The 19,144-nt window shown below is 39.0% G+C and overlaps 2 protein-coding genes across 7 annotated transcripts in view; one reads left to right on the top strand and one right to left on the bottom strand.

The window, feature by feature from the left end:
• LOC131686697 (uncharacterized) overlaps positions 1–19,144 on the bottom strand; it is a 1,014,555-nt gene that overhangs the window by 379,416 nt on the left and 615,995 nt on the right. The gene's annotated exons all lie outside the window — the stretch shown is intronic.
• LOC131686699 (fasciclin-3-like) overlaps positions 1,967–19,144 on the top strand; it is a 255,335-nt gene continuing 238,157 nt past the window's right edge. For 3 of the 4 annotated variants that reach the window (XM_058970608.1, XM_058970607.1, XM_058970609.1), the window contains exon 1: positions 1,967–3,205. In XM_058970608.1, coding sequence (XP_058826591.1) covers positions 3,148–3,205 — 58 coding nt within the window. In that variant the 5' untranslated portion in view covers positions 1,967–3,147. The remainder of the gene's footprint in view (positions 3,206–19,144) is intronic. The other variant, XM_058970610.1, reaches the window with a different exon arrangement.

The raw sequence follows: 19,144 nt of genomic DNA, 5'->3' as shown, positions 1-19,144 counted from the left end.
ACTTTACTTCTAAAGTTATCGATTTAGACGCAATTAATTTTGAGCACGACAACGAAGTTTAAAACTGTGGATTCTTTAAATCTTCTAGGCAAAACTTGGTTATCTTTCGACGTACACCTCAAATTCAATGATTTTAATGAAATCCATCAGTTTCGAGAATACTCTTTCGGAGGAGTATTTTTAGGGATCAAAAAGTATATTCGTTCAATCGAATTAATCTCCCTTCGACAGCAAAAACTTCCTTCGAATGACAAGTACAAACTCCTTGTTGGCTTGATTCTTGACATCGCGAATATAGCTTAGACGAAACGACAACCCAGCCAGCACGAACACTTGTGTAACTAATTCCGTGAAAAAGTCCTCCTTTTTAACGTCGGATAGCAAGAAAAATTAAAAGAATACTGGTATTAGGAACGCAAGTGAAAAGTTTAATGCAAATTATAAAAAAAAACATAGTTACTGACGCCGCTTCGTCGAAGGATCGATGATAGAAACATCGATGAACAGTATTAGGGGCATAACCTGTTCTATGCGCAATCGAGTCAATATAAAAGAAAACGTGGGACATTTAATTTCGACAAGTAGAACAAGTATCCTCTACATTCTATTATAATTATTAGGTATTCTGCCCTTTACGAACAAAATGGTTTAATCCATTTTACCTCTCCGGAAACAATATAGTATAACATCTATTTGTAATCAGCAAATTCATACCAAATTCTTGTTGAATATTTAATAGCGTTCTTTCTTTAAAAGGTACATTTTCTCGGTCGTGGATTGAATAAGTGTCTTTAAAATAAATTTTACGCAACCCGCTCGATCACCAGCTATCCGTAGTACTAGCTTGTTTTTTCGTCTTGGCTAGCAGACTGCCTAACAAATCTACCCTTACTGTAATACATGTGGAAATCCGGCTCCGGAATTCTTCAGTTTCTAGCAATAACGTGTGCCGGACTAACATTTATTCCACTCCCAGCAGATCTGCATTAAGCAGTAGCTGACGTCGACATTTTTCAGCATTCAGATATCCGAACAAATTGCTCAATGTGGATCAGCGTGTTTTTCCAATAAATATTTGGCTCTCTCAATTGGTGTTAGTTAATAACAGAATAGCAGCATTCGGACGATATTTATGCTTTTCAATTAGTTTGCTTCAGATAAGTGAAATAAGTACATAGTTAAGCATTTTCATCAATCTTTTAAACTTAAGGTTTAGAAACCACCCAAACATATTTTTCAGTACCGCAATCCCATCGGACTCGGGTCTCGCTGGCCGACTCAAAGCGCGTCCACCAGCGCCGCAAAGAAGCACAGCACACACGGACCTCGACCGTAAATCCAACACATTGCTTCATGACCAGCGCCGTCGTTGCGTTGCCGCCGCCAGCGAACCACCGCCAGCGAACGGGGAGTGGATCCAACACTCCATCCACTTCGACATCGGGCAGGTAGTGTGAGTTGGCCACAACAAATAAAAAAAGAAATAACACACAGTCAGGACACAGGTAAAGTAATAAGCTGTAGGTATAGGGCAAAAAATGTTATCGATGACGAAAGCAGGTGGGCGCGGCGTTTGTGTTAGTTTGATACACATCTCGCTCTCCTCCCGCTGCCGGCCCGGTTGGATGGACGCGGGCACTCGGACAAGACCGTGGAACTCGCCCTCTTAGCTTGTGGTGGAAGGTGAATTGTTATTACAACAATATGTTTTTATTCACATGCATACACGGGCGTCGTCGCAGCGTGTACAGACGGTGAAAAATTAACGTTTCAACAGCCACACGACCGGTGCTGCGGCCGCGACGGCGGCGGCGGTGCGAAGTTTTGGGCTCTGAGGGCGTGCGACAACCTGAAACTTACTAACTGATGATGATGATGATGACGATGGTGGGTACGGAACGAGCAATACCCCTCGTATGCAGAAGAGGTGAAGGCGCTTGCGGTGTGTTCTGCCTGGGTTTGGGCTTTTATTGTGTGGCCAAGCGGCAGGCAACCAGGACGTACGGCGTGTCAGTGTTTTATTGATTTTCGGCTAGTTTTTGACCCTTGTGGCGTCCGACCGGAGTGTAATTCGAATTTAATTAGTCTACTTTTTCCGGCTAACAAAGAAAGTCTCGGTCGAAAGTTTTGAGGCGAAGGACGGTGTTTGAATGTTAACCGATTAGGTCACAGGAGAAAGATCCGTTCAGTCAGTGAGTGGCGTTGGGCAAACGAGGTTTTTAAACAGGCAAATCGCGAATCCACACACTACCACCACAGTTGGCCGATTTTGCAGCAGGCGCTGTTATTCAGTGTGTTGCGTTGCATCAGAACTGTCTTGTTGCATCCACCGACGACAACGACGACGACGGTGAGCGCTGATCGCTTCAAGGTAAAACGCGCGCGTCCGGTGAATCATTCCGTTGTGCGCTACTCTCGTTCGCTGTACCTTGTGTTGGTGCCTTCAACATCCAATTCGATAGCCGCGGTCGCGGTGGTGTGCGTTCTCGTTTTGCGTCAGGCTGGCTTAGCTTGGGCTCCGGAGTAGTTGGCTTAAGTGCGCGCCCGCTAGTAAACGTTCGAGCGCGAGAAGGTAAAGTGTGGCGAAATCTACGGCGCGATCTGAATCAGAGGGGGAAAACGCCCCAACTCAACAAGTGTCAACCACCAACCGAACCGCATGTGTGGGAACATCTCGTGTTCTTTCGCGTTAAACATATTTACTTTGAAAACAAGATATTAGAAGAAACAACAACCTACCCGATTCAGAGTCAGAACGTGTCCGGGAAAAGCTGCTGTCTGTGTTTGCCGAAAAGCCCCAAATTCCAAGAGTACACAAGGGCAGGGAGAAAAAAAAGAAAATATTTACTTGGGCGAAGAAAGTGTCGAAACAGGAAGTCGTGAAAGTGAGTGAGTGAGAATCGTGAAGGAGCGTATTTTTGGGCTGTGGAATAAAAAACGCGTGAAGTGCTCTACCGTTCGTAAAGTGTCCGGCTGTAGTAGCAACAGCAGCGTAGAGGAAAATCATCTTCTGGTGGCTTGCTAAAGTCGAGAGCGAGAGCGAAAGAGTTGCCGTGGCTCCGCCGAATCCCACCCCGTTTGAAGTGAACCGAAACTAAGCCGAAATAAGAGTAACGAGCAACGGCAGAAGAAAAAAAATCGAACAAAATGGTAGACAAGCAGCGATTCTTCCTGCCATGCTTCGTGGTTTGCGCTATTTTCTCAGGTAATTATCTGTGATATTTTTCGTGATTTCAATATTAATAGCGCATTTCCGACCGTGAATGGGCTTTTGGAGCGCGGCAAATTTCCCCTTTGAAAAAAAGCGAGAGTATAGCTGATTGTTTCTTTTTTCCTACGACTAGTCGCCCTTAACAAAAGCAACAGGATTTTGTTCGCAGTTTATAGTCGTAACGAATTTGCATTTTTTGACCGACAGCCCGTCCGCCTGCCTGCCTGCCCACCCGCAACGCTGCCTGTTGGAAAGTAGCGGCAGTTGTGGCACCGGAAGAGAGGTGCAAGTTTGCGAACGCTTCGGAATCGGATAAGATAAGGTTTACGGACAAAAAAAACTTACGTTTGTCGGGGTGACTGAAGTAAATATTGCGCGATGGACTGCTAGGTTGTATGGGCGTACCTGGAATGATAGCGAGGAAGAAACTTCCGATTAGATAAGGTTTCATTTTGGCGAGGTTGTGTTTTTTATTAGTTTACAATGTGCGATGTTAGATGAAGGGTGGAAGCGATAGTTTGAAGGCATTTCTGTTCAAAATTTATTATTGATTGAATTATTAATCAATTTCGAAAACTGAAATTTAGAATTATATTTGACCTGCGTTAAGCCAAAGCGAACTGAGCGCCATAATTTTTTCCTGGTATTTTTAATGAAAAAATTAATTTTTCGATTATTTACCATTATCATAGAAAGTTTAAGGGTACTTATTTGCTATCGATTACTATTTCAGTTCTCAGAAATAAATTGATGTAGGTGTTTATAGTGCTACATTAGCTGCGATAGCGATTTTAATGAAGGTACCTCCAAATGGCGCTTGGTCCTCTTTGGCTTAACACAGGCCAGTTAACCAGACAAGGAACTTAAGGCGTTACATACCCTTTTATTTAAAAAAAATTAAAAAAATTTACTTTAGCTTCAACTAAAACTCCTTGAGAATATTTGCCAAAATTTTCATAGAGATCCCAGTAATAGATCTAAAGTTACAGCGCTTCGAAGCGCGCCTCGTCTACCATGAACAGTAATAACTTGAAATTTTAAACTCGATTTTCGCGAAATATCGTTTTTCTAATAATGGCTTTTCCTTGATCACGATTGCCTTACAGAAATTACTCAACCAATTTTCTTATTGTTTTTGAACGCTCGTTAACAATTTTCCTTGTACCCTAACGATTCCTTTTTTATGTATAAATTTTTGTTTCCTAGATAAGAATTTTTTATTACAATTTTCAGCGCTCAAGACATTGATTGAAAAAACGTTCCCGAAAGTAGCAATTTTTTTTTGCTCATCAAATCGTTAAGGTATAAGGAATACTCCTATATTAATGACCTTTTTCGAATTTTGAGATTTTACTTGATATACCGGACATTCATCGTGATCACCGCAAGTAGGGTTCCTAGTAAAGACCCTTTTTGGTGAGAAACGGTTCACTGGTACTATATCCCTTAGTACCGGTAGTACTGGTAAAATACCGGTACTGGTATTGTCAAATAAGAAACTAAAAGCACTAGAGCGACAGAAAGTGTTAAAAATATACTTTTATTGTTAAGCTTTTATATGCTTCAGTCTACCTTCCAATCTCGTCCAGAGCCGAAACAAAAAATACTTTGTTAAATTTATCAATTAACCTATCAGTCAAATTCTACTATTTTGTTGCTTATCCACTGCACAAACAGTACGGTATCGTTCCTCCCGCTGAGCAGTGAAATCAGGACACCACAGAAGTGAAGCGTGCCTCTATTATAAGAATTGCCATTGCGACTGATTTTAAACAAATTCGCATTAGATCAATTATGCGCTTGGTGGAACATGTCCTAAAGGTGATAACTCACGATAATCCTCACGGAAATGGCTACATCCTGAGCGTAATTTGGTTCTGCCAACGTTTCCAGAAATTTAACCGAAGCTGGTAGCGTCATTGTGAACAATTTCATGCAACACAACATCGACTACAACAACGTTTGAGCCAAGGTACCCGTGATAATGACGGAATCAAGGTATGTTGATTTGCACCGCGGACTAATTGAAGAATTGAAATCCGTTGTTTGATTAAACTTTTCCTCAAGTATTTTCAACCGTTCATATTGCGAGAATCCAGATGACGTCATATATTCCTTCGCACCTGGCTTTGGAGGGGAATCGCATATAATCGAACAACGCTGATTACAAACTCACACACTCAATTCGGTTCGACAATTTTCCAACAGCCGTATAGTCAGCAAATTTAGAAATTGATATCTTAGTAAAGTGAGATTTGTTTGCTGATTTTTTGTGAACTATTTTTCGAGTCTCAGCTATGAGACGTCACTGTTACTGATATCTCAGCAAAAAAAATTTTTACTGAGATCTCAGCTGTTGAGATTTCAGCAAAAGATGCTAAAAAAGCTGAGATTCGGCAGAAAAAAATAAGTGTGCAGGTCAAATCTCTACGTGCTCTATTTGAGTCGAGGTTAGGTATTAAGTCGGCGTTCGTTCTTTGATAGATTAATATTTAACAGCAAAATGTATATAGGTGTGACTTAGGCCCAAAACTTATTATTTCGGCATATAGCGAATAATGGGAAACAACCCGAATGTTAATTATGGGACATTATAAAAAAAAATTGGTTCAAAATACATGAATGAAAAATCTTTTTCGGATAAATAGTTAAAATAACCAGTTTTACTCGTTAATCTTCTAATGCCTTACCTTACTGGCCGATATTTGAAACAGACTCCTATATGTGCCGAAAGGTTAAATTAATTGTATTTTTTCATACGTTTATTTTACACGGCATAAATTAATTGCATTGTCCATGTAAAGCTTTGCTTAGTACCGAAAATACCGGTACCAATATTTGTTCAGTACCAGTATTTCGGTACCAAGAACGAGTAGGTATTCCTGGGATTTTCAGGAGAGGGCCATAACTCCGTCGATTATCAATATATTTTTATAAATTAATGCTTTTTTTCGCTGGAAAATGTTCCATCAAAATATTATAATTTTGATGTACTAAAAGCATCGTTTCATACCTTTAAATTGGCATAGTGGTCGTTTGGAATAATTTTGAATATGTGTGTCTATTATCATTCGGCATCGAATTTATGTGCAATACTAATAGGGTTCTATAACATTCACCCGAGACATGCACCCGAGACTCATTTACCCGAATGAGGTTAGCCTGAAAACCTTTTACCGGAATGGACAATTTACCCGAACGCCATTGACTAGAATAAATCATTTACCCAAACACCATAAACCCGAAAAGACCACTTGCCCGAATGCCATTAACTCGAATACCGCATTCCAAACATAATATAAAATCAAATGCAACGGAAGCTAACCCTGTACTTATAAAACCATTTACTATTGTTACAATTCCAACAAAAGGATTCCGCAAGGATTCATCGTGATCTGCTCTGATTTTCCGGTTGCTGTCGGTTGAGAGCAAAAGACCACACTACCGGCTACGTCGTCTTTGGAACACGATTCATTCGCGGCATCGACATTAACAGCAGTTTGCCAGACACATAAGGGTTGATTCCTTATTTAAAACATGAGCAGTTCTTTGAATTTGTATACCAAATAGCGCTTGATAGTAAACTGGCGATCCACTCGTTTGCACGATTTATTGAAACTTAGAGGTTGATCCCTTCTTTCCAACATGAGCAGTTCATTGAATCGTATAAATGAGACCAATTCCAAAGCATCCCAAACGACTATTATGCCAAATGAATAATTGTCATTTGGCATGATGGTCAAACAACCATTTTGCCAAACGATCATTATGCCAAAGGAACATTATGTCAAACGAATCCATGTGTCACTTGCTGTTATTCCAAATGAACATTATACCATTATGCCAAACAAACTTATGCTAACCGACGTGCATAAGTTTGTTTGGCATAATGCTACATTATGCCAACGATTGAATAGACGACATGTACTCGTGAGAGGCTTATTATTGAGTAGAGTGGGGTCAAGCAGGTCAGTTTTTTGGCGAGTTCGTGCGATAGTATTTTTGTACTGATTTTGACAAACAAGCACTCGCTGGAACCTTTTGGCAATAATGATTCCATTCATTGCTAAATATTTTTCAATCTAAGTATAATAAGGCGAAGGTACTTTTTCTGACGCTTTTAAAATTTTAGGGTACGATAGGTATTCAAGGTTAATTCAAACAATGTAAAAACTAATAACGTAAATAATAAATGCAATCCATTGATGTCATTCAGTAAGAGCATGAGGAAGTGGCAAAAGATGTGAAAAATCATGAATCCGAGGAAGAATATCTTAAAAAAAAATTTGTGGGAGCTGTGTCTGGTTTAGTACTTTCAAATAACTTATTTGGTGTCTTCGTCGTCGACAAAGTGCGGAAATGAAGTTGTGCGGCTCACGTGGTGGTTTAGCTGTGCAATGATCACGTTTGCGCTTCGGAGCATTTTTTTAGATTTCGTATTCTTATCTTTTTCGACAATGATTATCTACTTCAACAACATCTTAATTTATTGTATTAACTCATGTGAAATATATTACGTGCTATCATTCTTGACGAGTACTTTCCTTCATACGATCACGTAATGTTTCGAACGAAACCTTGAATTGTTTAGCGGCTAATCGAATACTGGCGCCATCTTGAACAGATGAAATTGCGTTTTTTATGTCCTCTTTACTTCGTTTTGGCGTTCTTCGCACGAAATCACGCACAATTTTCCTGTCAAAATATTTCAAATTTACATTATAGTAGTGAGCTTTAGTGCTCGCAAACGGCTAACCTATCAAGCCTCCAAGCGTATGTTTCATGTTGATATCCGTATTTTCTTCAAAAACAAAAATATCGAAAAACCACCAATAACCTATTGTACTTCCATATACATTAGACCCCATTCTACTCTACCCATAATATATTGTGGCGGTAGGAATGCGAAAGAAGTCGCGAATCTGCAACGAAAACTGCACGGAAAAAAATGTTCACAAAATTGTCAATAAAGTGCCATGAGTTCTGGAACAATCACATTTTTTCGTTACGAAAACAGGACCTTGAACAAAAATTGTGAGTTTTACAATTATATTAAATCTCCCTTCAGTAACGTAAGTAACAATTGGTTTTGTTTTGTGAACTTCAGTCACGGTTTCCGGTTAATATATTAGACTCGATTCAATATCAATTGTCGTGAAATAGTTCACAAAATTGTCAAATATGATTCATCTGTCCGTGAACTGGTTCATGATTGCTAGTATAATAGTCACGACTGAACATTCCTTGTTTGAGAAATACACACCAAAAAATATGAATTTTATCGTTGACGTAATTGCAAGCGTGACAGAATTTAATAAGCAGTAATTCACGAAATGACGAAATATAACCGCGATCCGTTTAATTTTACATGAAACATATACATTACATGCGCAGTGACATAAAATTACACTTACTGCCATTCAGAACAAACGCTATATGTGGAGTAAAATTACGTGATTTACGAAATTCAACGTCATGTAAAATTAAAATCAAACTTAAAAAGTAAGGCATTTTTGAAGCTCGTATATGTCAGGGTCAGGAGACGTAAATTTACACGATTTTTTCTAGGTGTTCATGAGTTCATAAAATATTCATGTTTACATGAACTGGTTCATGATTTCCAGTACAATAGTTACAACTTACCATTCATGCTTGTGAAATGGTTCAAGTCATCAAATATTTTTTATATCACGACTTACCATTCGTGCTGGTCAAATTATTCACAAAATCATCAAATATTTTTGATATATTCCTGAACTGATCTGTGATTTCTGCTATAATAGTCAGGATTGACTATTCGCGCTCATGAAATGGTTCACGAAATTATGGAGTATTCGAGTATACGAAAATTGGTTCATGATTCCTAGTACTAACAACAGTCACGACTCACCATTCGTGCTCGTGAAAGAGTTGAAAAATCTTAAAAGATGCATGTTTTCGTGAACTGGGCGCCTAGTTCAATAATCACGACAAGTCATTGAGTTCGCGAAAAAGTTAACAAAATCATGAAATATTATCCATGGATTCGTGAACTAGTTCATGTATTATTCGTGGAATCATTTTTCTTCCACGCACAATTTCATGAAATGTCATATGTGTCCACTGGACATTGTCCAGCTGATAGCGACCAGCAATATGTACGAGCAGTAGGTCTAGGAAAACTGATAGGAATCAACATCGATTTTTAATGAGATTGATGTCTGAATAGAATACGAAAACTACGTTAAGCACCAAAATACACTGCAGAGTTACAAATCGTGTTCGTAATATAGTTCACAGAACAAGACGATCACGATAAAGTGCAAAGAAATTTCGAAAATCGTGACATGAGATAATGAACATAAATTATATTACTCGTTATTGAGATATCAAAAATGATGACTATGACTCTGAAAACATGAACATAAATTACGCTACTCTGATAGAAAGATCTGACAGTAAACACAAGACTGTAACGTGAAGAGAAATTAAGTAAATTGCGAATAATCTATTGAAATCATGAACCTCGTTTTATTGTCGGCGGTGTATTCCTAATCTATGAACCAGAATCATAACAAAAACGAAACTTGTTCAGGTAACAATTACAGTAATTCAATCGAACGCCATGTATATATTGGACGCGATTTTTTTAGATACACAAATAGTTTCATGAATACGAGGTTTATTATTTATAATTTCAGAAACTTGTTAACGATTGTCGTAAATCGTTCAAATGACGAAATCGTGATTTTGCCATGAATTTATGAATGGATTTTTTTTTCCGCGTGCCTTGGAAACATCCCGGCGAACAGACAGGAAATCAAGGTCCATAAGCTTACGACGATCTCGGGTAACTCGGGACATTCAGTGAATCCCTGCACGGTAGTCGGTGGAGTGCGCACAAATTTACCTTGGATAGCTTCGATTCGATGAATATCGTTTTTGTAAAAAAGCGATCTAACAACAATGGCATATTCGAGGGTATAACGCACCAAAGCATAATAAAGCACTTCTGAGCAGTGTTTATTGATAAAATTCCTAGTAATTCGAAAAAAGTCCTATCAACTTAAAAGCCTCCGAAACTGGTGCTTGATATTCGTCTTAGACGATCTTCAGATTTTTAATGGACGATACTCGTTTGAGGATTTTTTGTCAGATAAAGTAATATTAACATCTCGATGAATAAATATAAATAAATAGTTTACGAATCATTTTTTAAACGTTATACAATGCTATTACGGGGAGAGATAAGCATAACTATTACAAAATTACAAGGCCATATTGTTTGGATACGAACGTCAAAAAATATGTAACCTGCCTAGCTGTCTCCGTCAGACAAAGGTTTTTATATTCTATCGAAAGTTAGTAATTTCAACTGCAGTCCAAGCTATCTGCGAATTTTTGCGATTAAGGAAATTGCTTAAGATGTAAGTTGATCTTAAAATATTTGACAATTGACAATAACTTTTTTGTTTCAAGAGCTACAGATTCAATTGTCGTCATCAAAAATGTGTATTTATCACCCCATTCTGGCTTAATTATTTGGGGAAATAAATTTTCTATCTCACTTTTAGGAGAATTAATCACTTAATTCATTATATTAAAATATGCGTCTATATATAGCTAGAAACTTCTTCGAAGAAGTACAGTCTCCAAAACAAACGGTCCAGGAGTGATTGAATTTTGATCGTGAAAACGGTGTTTGGAAACACTGTGCGTTGACTACTATTGACATTCATTCAGATTTGACTTTTGGTTAAGAGTGGACGCGTTTATGAAATACATTAATGATACAGCATTGAAGAAGATTTCGGGAAGCAAAGGTCCAGGAATGCTTCCCTGGGTATTAATGATTTCAAATGGTGATGACATATTTTGCTTATGAGATGGCATCAATCATTATATATGCAATAGGCAATGCAGTCGCAAATCATTTGAACTAACCTGCACTAAACCAAACTTAACCAAACTCATATATGTATGAAGTAAACTGATCTATTAAAGATTTTAATTGAGCAGAATTGGTGCTATCTTATTAGCAAAAGCGTCATGCAAACAGTAAATTTGCTTTTCACAGTTCCATTTACAAGATTAGGAAGCTTCGAATGCGGTAACAATGTTCATAATGGGACAACCACATGGCGTCACTGTTCAGGCAATCGTCAAACATCTTAATAAGTCCTTTCTGAAGGCGACACAAATAAAAATCCCAACCTGCGTTCCTACCATTCTCCTTCAAGTCATTCACAATGAGGTCAATTCACGAACCCGCAAATGCTGTCGTTATTTCACCCCCGTCGTCTCGTGTTAATTACCCCGAACGAATCCTTACACAGGTAAAGGTGTCCTGGAATACACAAGCTAAAAAAAAGACCCGTCAAAGACGAAAAGGGAAACTGAGGCGTGACCAACTTTTCGACCTGCTGCCTTCGGTTTCGCTCTCGTGGTTGTTCGAACATCCTCATTCTCGTGCCGGCTTTGACCGGATCGGTTGGTTGACCCTACCTACAAGAAGCTAGACCCAGCCAGCTTTCGGTCGTAGCTCGCAGTCGTACCTAGACTCAGAATCCGATTGGAATCACAAACCAGCAGGGACATGGCCCGCACGAAAATACAACACAAACTTCTTGTCTGTTTCGGTTCGGCTGTAATTGCATGGTAATAAATTTCGTTTCTTGTAGCTAACCGCTCCGTTCCCCCTACGCCGCGGCAGAACATCAGAACATCTAGGAGAAGTGTGCCGGTCAGTTTGGACGTTCCGACCCAAAGTCAATGACTGCAACGCGACTCCCTGGGCTGAAATGAAATGATACGAGCTGACTACCTTTTGTTCGCGTTGTTCCATCCTCTGCTTCGGATGGTTCTATTTTCATTTAAATTTATTAACATTTAAAGTGGACAGAACAAGTTTTTTCGGCTATGTATGAAGGAGGCGTGCAGCTGGAAAATTTGGGCTTTGGATCGAAAGATTTCTCATCTATGATAACATTCATTGTTTGAGTGTGTGTGGGAATGTGACTTTGCAGTGGGAAGAAAGTTATTTTTGGGACCGCAAGGTCAGGGGCTTTTCGGGTTTCAGGCTAACGCGTTGTTACGTTATTAATTAAAAGTTTTCGCTTGAATGTTAATTTGATTCGCTCTTTCTTCTCCTGGTCGATATAATTCGTTATCCAACGCGGTGCTATTCGGAAGCAACGCCTAAAACACTTATAGCGAATAAACGATTAGTTCCAGAAATGCGACCACGCGAGTAGCTCTGATTCCGACGAAGAAAATTAACAAATCAGTGCTGATTTTCTTCACTTTAGTAGCACTTTATCCATGTCAAATGAGTTTCATTATTACACTAATGTCTCGATTCGATTAGCTCTTTGAAAGTGATTGTTTTTTTCAGACAATCTCTTTTATGATAAGTTAGTTATTGTTTAGTGTTTCACCTGGAAGCTTTAAAAGCTACAGGCAGACGAAATTTTAACAAAGGAACACTGTCTAAATCAAGGTATTACTGTAGTGTTATACTCAGCTCCAAATTGATTAGAGAGTAAAGTTCGTCCGTACAGTTTTTGTCGAATTCGTGCGCTGCGCCGAATTACTAAATTACTTACTGCTAGTGCACTTGGAAGGTAGATGTAATAGCCAATTGAGTTTGCATTTGCCACATGGTGTTCGTTCATAAAAATGTCACAGAAGCAAGTGATGCTCTGACCAAATATGGTGACTGCTGCCTTCCGGCTTGTTCGAATTAAACCGAGTGTTTACGATGTGGAAGATGGAAAATGTAACTTCGGCCTACGGAAGTCGTCTTTATACAGTTACATCATATCAGGCGTTCAGTAGTGATAACTTTCAACAAATTCAAAATGTACATAGGCATTTCCATATTACCTTCTATACAAATTTGAAATGCAATGCGGGATGCGAGACCATTTCCAATCGTTCCATAATTGGGCTTAATCATTGTAGGTCCAAACAAAAACCAAAAATCAATATTCTGAAAAAAAAAAAAAGGCCACGTTATCCCTTCCTAATGACCGGTCTTCCCAAATGAACATCGCACACAAGGTTCGCCCTCGTTCTGTGCTCATATTAAACCCACACTTCATGTACGAACTCAAACATGCTATTTCGAACTAAAGCACGTGCGCATGTTCGCGTGCACAACCGAACCCCATGTACGTACACGGTTTTGCGTACACATAAGTTCGTGGTACAAGTTTTCCCTTTCTCACTCTCATAATCACTAGCGTTGACTTTTGTGCTTTCTGTGAATGGTTCTCGTGTACGCACCCGGTGTACGTACACGGATGTTTGAACTAGAGTTTGTACATCGATCGCTTGGGTTCGATGTTCGAGCCGAACCTGTACGTCGAGACGAAGCATGTTTGAGGTTGAACGCGTGCACGAAAGTTTGTAACAGGTACAAACTTGTCGATGTTCATGAGAAGTCTGCTACCCAAGCAACACTTGCAACATGTAATGGCCGCGGTTTGTTGCATAACCATAAACTTTTGCTGGTGCGCTTTTTCTGTTACTAAATCAGTTGAATAATCATGTTTATGTACGCTTCTTTTCAACAAGTTTTGTTGTAGAAACTGCTAATCAACAAGCGGTGCTGCTCTGGTAATGACTATAAACCTCAAATGAAGTCAATTATATATTCTATTTAGTAGTATGAAATGCCATGAGTCCATGACAAAAATCACGAACCGTTAACGAAAATCGTAAGTAGTGTTCTGAAATCATGAATAATTAACCTAGTATTCATGAAATTGATTGTGTATTCTCAACATTGGCTCACGCCAAAAATATAAGGCCATACACTCGAATGTTTGGCGGATCATGGATATCAAAGTTTCTCCTATATTGCGAACCTAATTATTTATCAAGCATCGAATGAATGATTTAATAAGAATTCAAGATTCGAGGGAAGCTCATTTCCGGAATGGGTATTGTTTTTTCATGATTTTAGTTCCTGATTTGTAGATACACTGATTTGTGTTGACTATACCGACTAAAGTAGTCGTGAATGAAAAGATGTTCATGATTGCAGGTGTTTCGTCACACATTTTTCACTCTCCAAGGCATTATGAATCTTGACTAAGACTAAGATCTTCACCAGACTGGGTTAGAAAGAAGAGCATATCGTTTAAGTTTTGGTTCCCAGTAAATAGGTTCATTTATGTAAGGAGAACCAAAAATCCAGATGTACAATTGCATTACTGCAGGGCTGTTACATATCAAATAATACGTGGTTCTGTGGTTGGATTTACAAAGATCACACGAATAAAACTCAGCACGCTGAATAGTAGCCGTGTAATAATTGAGTTTGCAATGTTCGGTCAATGCCCTGAAAAGAATTCTGGAATTGTGCTTGGAAAAATGCAACAATTTCTGTAACTAAATTCTTTGATTTGAGTTGGACATGCGATTATTATTTTCAATCTCGAATCTGCCGAACTAAGTGCTTTTAGGGTAGCTTGACTGTCATAGCAAAAATAAATTCTTTTACAGCGAATTCCCTTTAATATGCCGATTGTACGCCACACAGAATCGCGAAGATTTTTGCTTGGCACACGGTACATTATTTATCAAGCAAATAATATTAATCTAATTTTCCTGAATTTCACGATAATAGTCACCAGCGCCGGCTCGGCCCTCCAATAAAGAACCGTCAGTATAACAAACTACGTATTCTTCAAGTTGTCACTCCATCCAGCCAGACAGCCATTCCTCGAGAAAAGGAATTCTTACATTGAAAGTTCCAAAAGGAAAACTACATATGAGTTTTAGGTCACTGGGAGCAAGTGTACAATCATCCCAAGTAACCATTTGGGGTCACAGTCTTGTATGGCTAGTGGAGCGATCTATTGGGTTACTGTTCCAGAGCCCAGTAACCTTAAGACGGTATGCACAAGAAAGTGCTTCTACCAAGCAAGGCAACGCGTATGCCAGTATTGGTCTAACAATTATTGTGTAGATCCACTGAATGTACTTGAGTTTTAGTCAACAAGATTTGCCGAAAGCCCGTGTACATTGGCCGATGGCCATGTAAGCTTTCTCGATCCTGAAATCGATGAGAGCTGTCCAATTAAGTTTTGAGTCAAGAACTACCCCTAAGTACTTAACTTGATCTGCGATAATAATTTCAGCGTCATAAAACTGCAATGGACGAGCTCCGGTTGTATCCTTCGTTGCGTGAAAAGCACCATTGATGTTTTATTTGGATTAATTGATAGTCCAAAATGAAGACACCATTGCTCAACAACACATAAGGCTTGTTGCATCAAATCAAAAAGTGTGTTAATGCAAATACCGGTGAGCATAATGTGATAATCATCAGCGAAACCATACGTCGGAGACCCAAGCTCTTTAAGTTTCCTCAACAAGCCATCGGCGACAAGGTTCCATAAAAGTGGTGACAGCACACCACCTTGAGGATATCCGCAGACACTCAGTTTCCTTATTTCTACTTGTCTTTACGTTGAGCACAGATGTCGGTTGCTAAGCATTGCGTGTATTCAGTTCGCGATGTATAAAAGTACTCCATGACCTTGCGCTGCTTCCAAAATGGATTCGAAAGACACGCTGTCAAAAACAGCTTCAAAATCAAGAAAAACTCCTAAACTTGATTGCTTTTGCGAAAAAGCTTTTTCAATGTTGTAGACAACATTGTGTAACAGGGTGGTAGTATACTTGCCACGCTAATATACAGGTTACATTGCAGCTACCTTTGGGAAAGAATTTTTAAGTTATTTCCCGCCACGCTAATGGAATGCATCCTGTTGCAAGACTACAAATAAGAACCTTTTTCAAAATATGCTTAAAGTGCTCATATCCTCTTTGAAGTAGCACTGGAATGATTCCATCTTTTCCCGCAGACTTACACGGAGCAAAACTTTCAATCGCCTATTGGATCGATTAGGTTGGCACAATTCTACGAACAAATACCCAAGAATCAGAACCACCTGAAAAAGACTCAGGGGCAGTCGTCAGGGATGACTCCGTGCAGCCTGGAAAGTGTGTGCCAAAAAGGCAGCTTCATCAGACGAGTATTCTGCCCATGATCGCATATTTGTACCATTTTCTATGCGATTTGCTATCTTTATGGGACAGTTTGTGATCATTGGCAGTATTCACCATTAGCAGTACTAATCGAACTGACATGAAAGTTTTTCGATTTCGAAAGTAGTTTATTTCATCTGCTAGTTGTGTTGAGACTTGACACATTTATGCAAAGGCTTTTTCGATCACTTCACTCAGCGAGTTGAAAGGCATTTCTGTTCGCTTTACGAGCTAACTTAAATATCTCCTACCCGACCCTGCGTCTGCGATTCCAAGCTCTTCTACAAAATTTTATGAGTCGAACAAGTTCGGTATTTCACCAAGGTGTTCCTCTAGAAACACGCATAACTCGAAGCGGACAAGCCTCTTGGTATGCTGCTACTATGAGTGAACTTGTTTTATCCACGACCTCATCAAAATCACTTGGAGATTCAATCGTCGGAAGATACCCATGAAACCTAGTCGCCAAGCCCTCTTCGTAGAGGTCCCAGTTCGTAGATTTGGGATTACGATAGGTGACGATATCTAGCGAGATATACTTATGATAAGGTAACGACAGTGAGAGCTTCCAGTTTGCCAGCTCATACATAATACTGTCGGAGCAAAGAGTTACATCTATCACCTCTTTGTTGCCAGATCATGCAATTATATTAATTAGGCTGCCAATCGATAAAGAGCGTATAAATTGGCATCAGAATCCTTGCTTTGTTCCTAAAACCAATAAAATAACAAAATGTTCTGGGAATGGTGAAATACTTCTTTTTGAGAGAAACGAAAACACGAATCGAATGCTCCATTTGTCCCACTTCTATTCTAGCCAATGCACTGAACAAATATGACGCTGCTCTAACTAACGGCTTCAAATAGGTAATAGAAATAAGGGGGAAAATAGGCTAATACCCTTGTACGAATATTTTTGGAGAGGACAATTTTATTTTTCGTATGCTTTCATTAGTTACACGATTTATTTTGGTTCACCGAACAAAAGTTTTCGTATTTTTTTATGTTTTTTTTCATCCGATCTTACACGATCAATGTTTGACAACATCGATTTTTTATATTAAAGAGATCGATCGCATTTAGAGGAGTAAGCGAGATCGTTACGTAACATGTTTTACCGAACAAAAAAAAATCGAAGAATTTGTTACGTAATAGGGAAGGGGGCATAAAGAAATTTGTGACAATTTGTTACATGGGGGGACGTGGGAGTAAATTCTGGGCAATTTTCGCGTTACGTAATTTATGAATGGTCCTTTTTTTCCAAATTGAGCGCGAAAGATATTTTTACAATTCTCGCAATTACCGCAATATATTCGTCATCAACTCAAATAATTTGTTTTGCACTAATCTTTGTTTTTTGCCGATTCCATAATATTTATTCACAAAAAAATTAGTTACAACGAGAGTGCATATAACTTTTGTAAGTATTTTTCGTAATTGTCACGAACAAAAATTACCACAGTCATTATAGTTCACTATAGTGTTGAGCACTTTTCAGATCGATCCCTTTAATATAAAAAATAATCGATGTTGTCAAAAATGGATCCTTGAAGATCGGATTGAAAAATAGCATTTAAAAATACGAAAACTTGTCTTCGATGAACGAAAATGAAATCGTGCGACAAACGAAATTGTCCTGCGTACAAAAAATAAATTCACGAAAAATAGTTTCATCGTTGACGATAATTTACTATAAATGTGTAAAATAATGAAAACCTTCAAGCCGTCAATTAATGCTAATAATAGTTCATGCGTTTTCGTATCCGTTAGATCACAAATCCAATGTGATTGATTTTGAAATGAAGATGCGGAGAAATAAAGATACGAGCAGAACAAACGTAATATTAAAAAGCATAAATTATTTTAAAAAATCGTTTTCAAATAAATCCCAAAAAACTGCAAGTAGACTGAATCAGCTAAAATTCTCAGCAACATTCGTATTTAATTCAAGCATCCTTCATCCATATTTGATATAAACTCAAAACGGCAATTTTACACTTTCTCGCGTTCTCCGGTTCTCTTCTTCTGCCATTCGCCTCGATCATTGCTCTCACTCTCTCTGGGGATCGGTCAACCAGGCAGCGCTTCGTTACGACTTATGCCACGCACCAAACTTTCGCTTCAAAATGTTCAAGCTTCCCATTCCGTTTCAAGGGATCAGTCAAAGAAAAAAAAACGACTTGAACTTGCGTTCAGCAGAACAAGTTTTTTTTCTTTCCTCCGAAAAGTCCACAAACATCAGTCTCGGATCACGGATTTCGAGCGCTTGACACGATCCCAGGGGATCAGTTTTTTTTTCGGCTGTCCCTCATTGTATCTCATCCACGCAGACCTGAGGTACAACCGAAAGTCATCGCAGCACGCGGGAACTACGAAACTCGATTAGTCACGAATGAAAAAAGTAATGTTTGTATATTTACGAGCAACGGTTCGATTTTCTGCTGACGCTGACCGTTTGTGCGCATCGAGGCTCCCCGATGAACGAATCGTGAACGATGGGCACTTTGATTCGTTTCGAATTGTAAATAAATAATAATAATAATAATGCTCGAATGCGTTTTCCGTATTTGGACTCGCGTCCGGACAATGCTACGGTCATCATTTCTGATGCTGACACATGGCCACATTGTTGTGACTTGCGTGACTATAGGCCCGGGCAGAGGCCCGGGGCTGATTCGACAGGGAATGCGAAGGTCGACGGAATTGGGGCTTATTTGCGGGAGCTGCCGTTTGGACTGGTGCGGTTTTCGCCTTCGCGGTTGTCGTCAATCGACGGAGAAGTCGCTTGCAGGTTAGTCATTTCCAAACCCGAAATGTGACACCATTGAGAACTGGATAGAAACGTTAAATGTTGTGGCAAACAATTACAATTACTGAAATTAACTTTTTGCT

This window comes from Topomyia yanbarensis, chromosome 3, assembly GCF_030247195.1.
Source record: "Topomyia yanbarensis strain Yona2022 chromosome 3, ASM3024719v1, whole genome shotgun sequence".
In the NCBI taxonomy this organism is placed as follows: Eukaryota; Metazoa; Arthropoda; class Insecta; order Diptera; family Culicidae; genus Topomyia; species Topomyia yanbarensis.
Note: the sequence above shows the minus strand (reverse complement) of the source record. Positions and strands in the feature narration are given on the sequence as shown.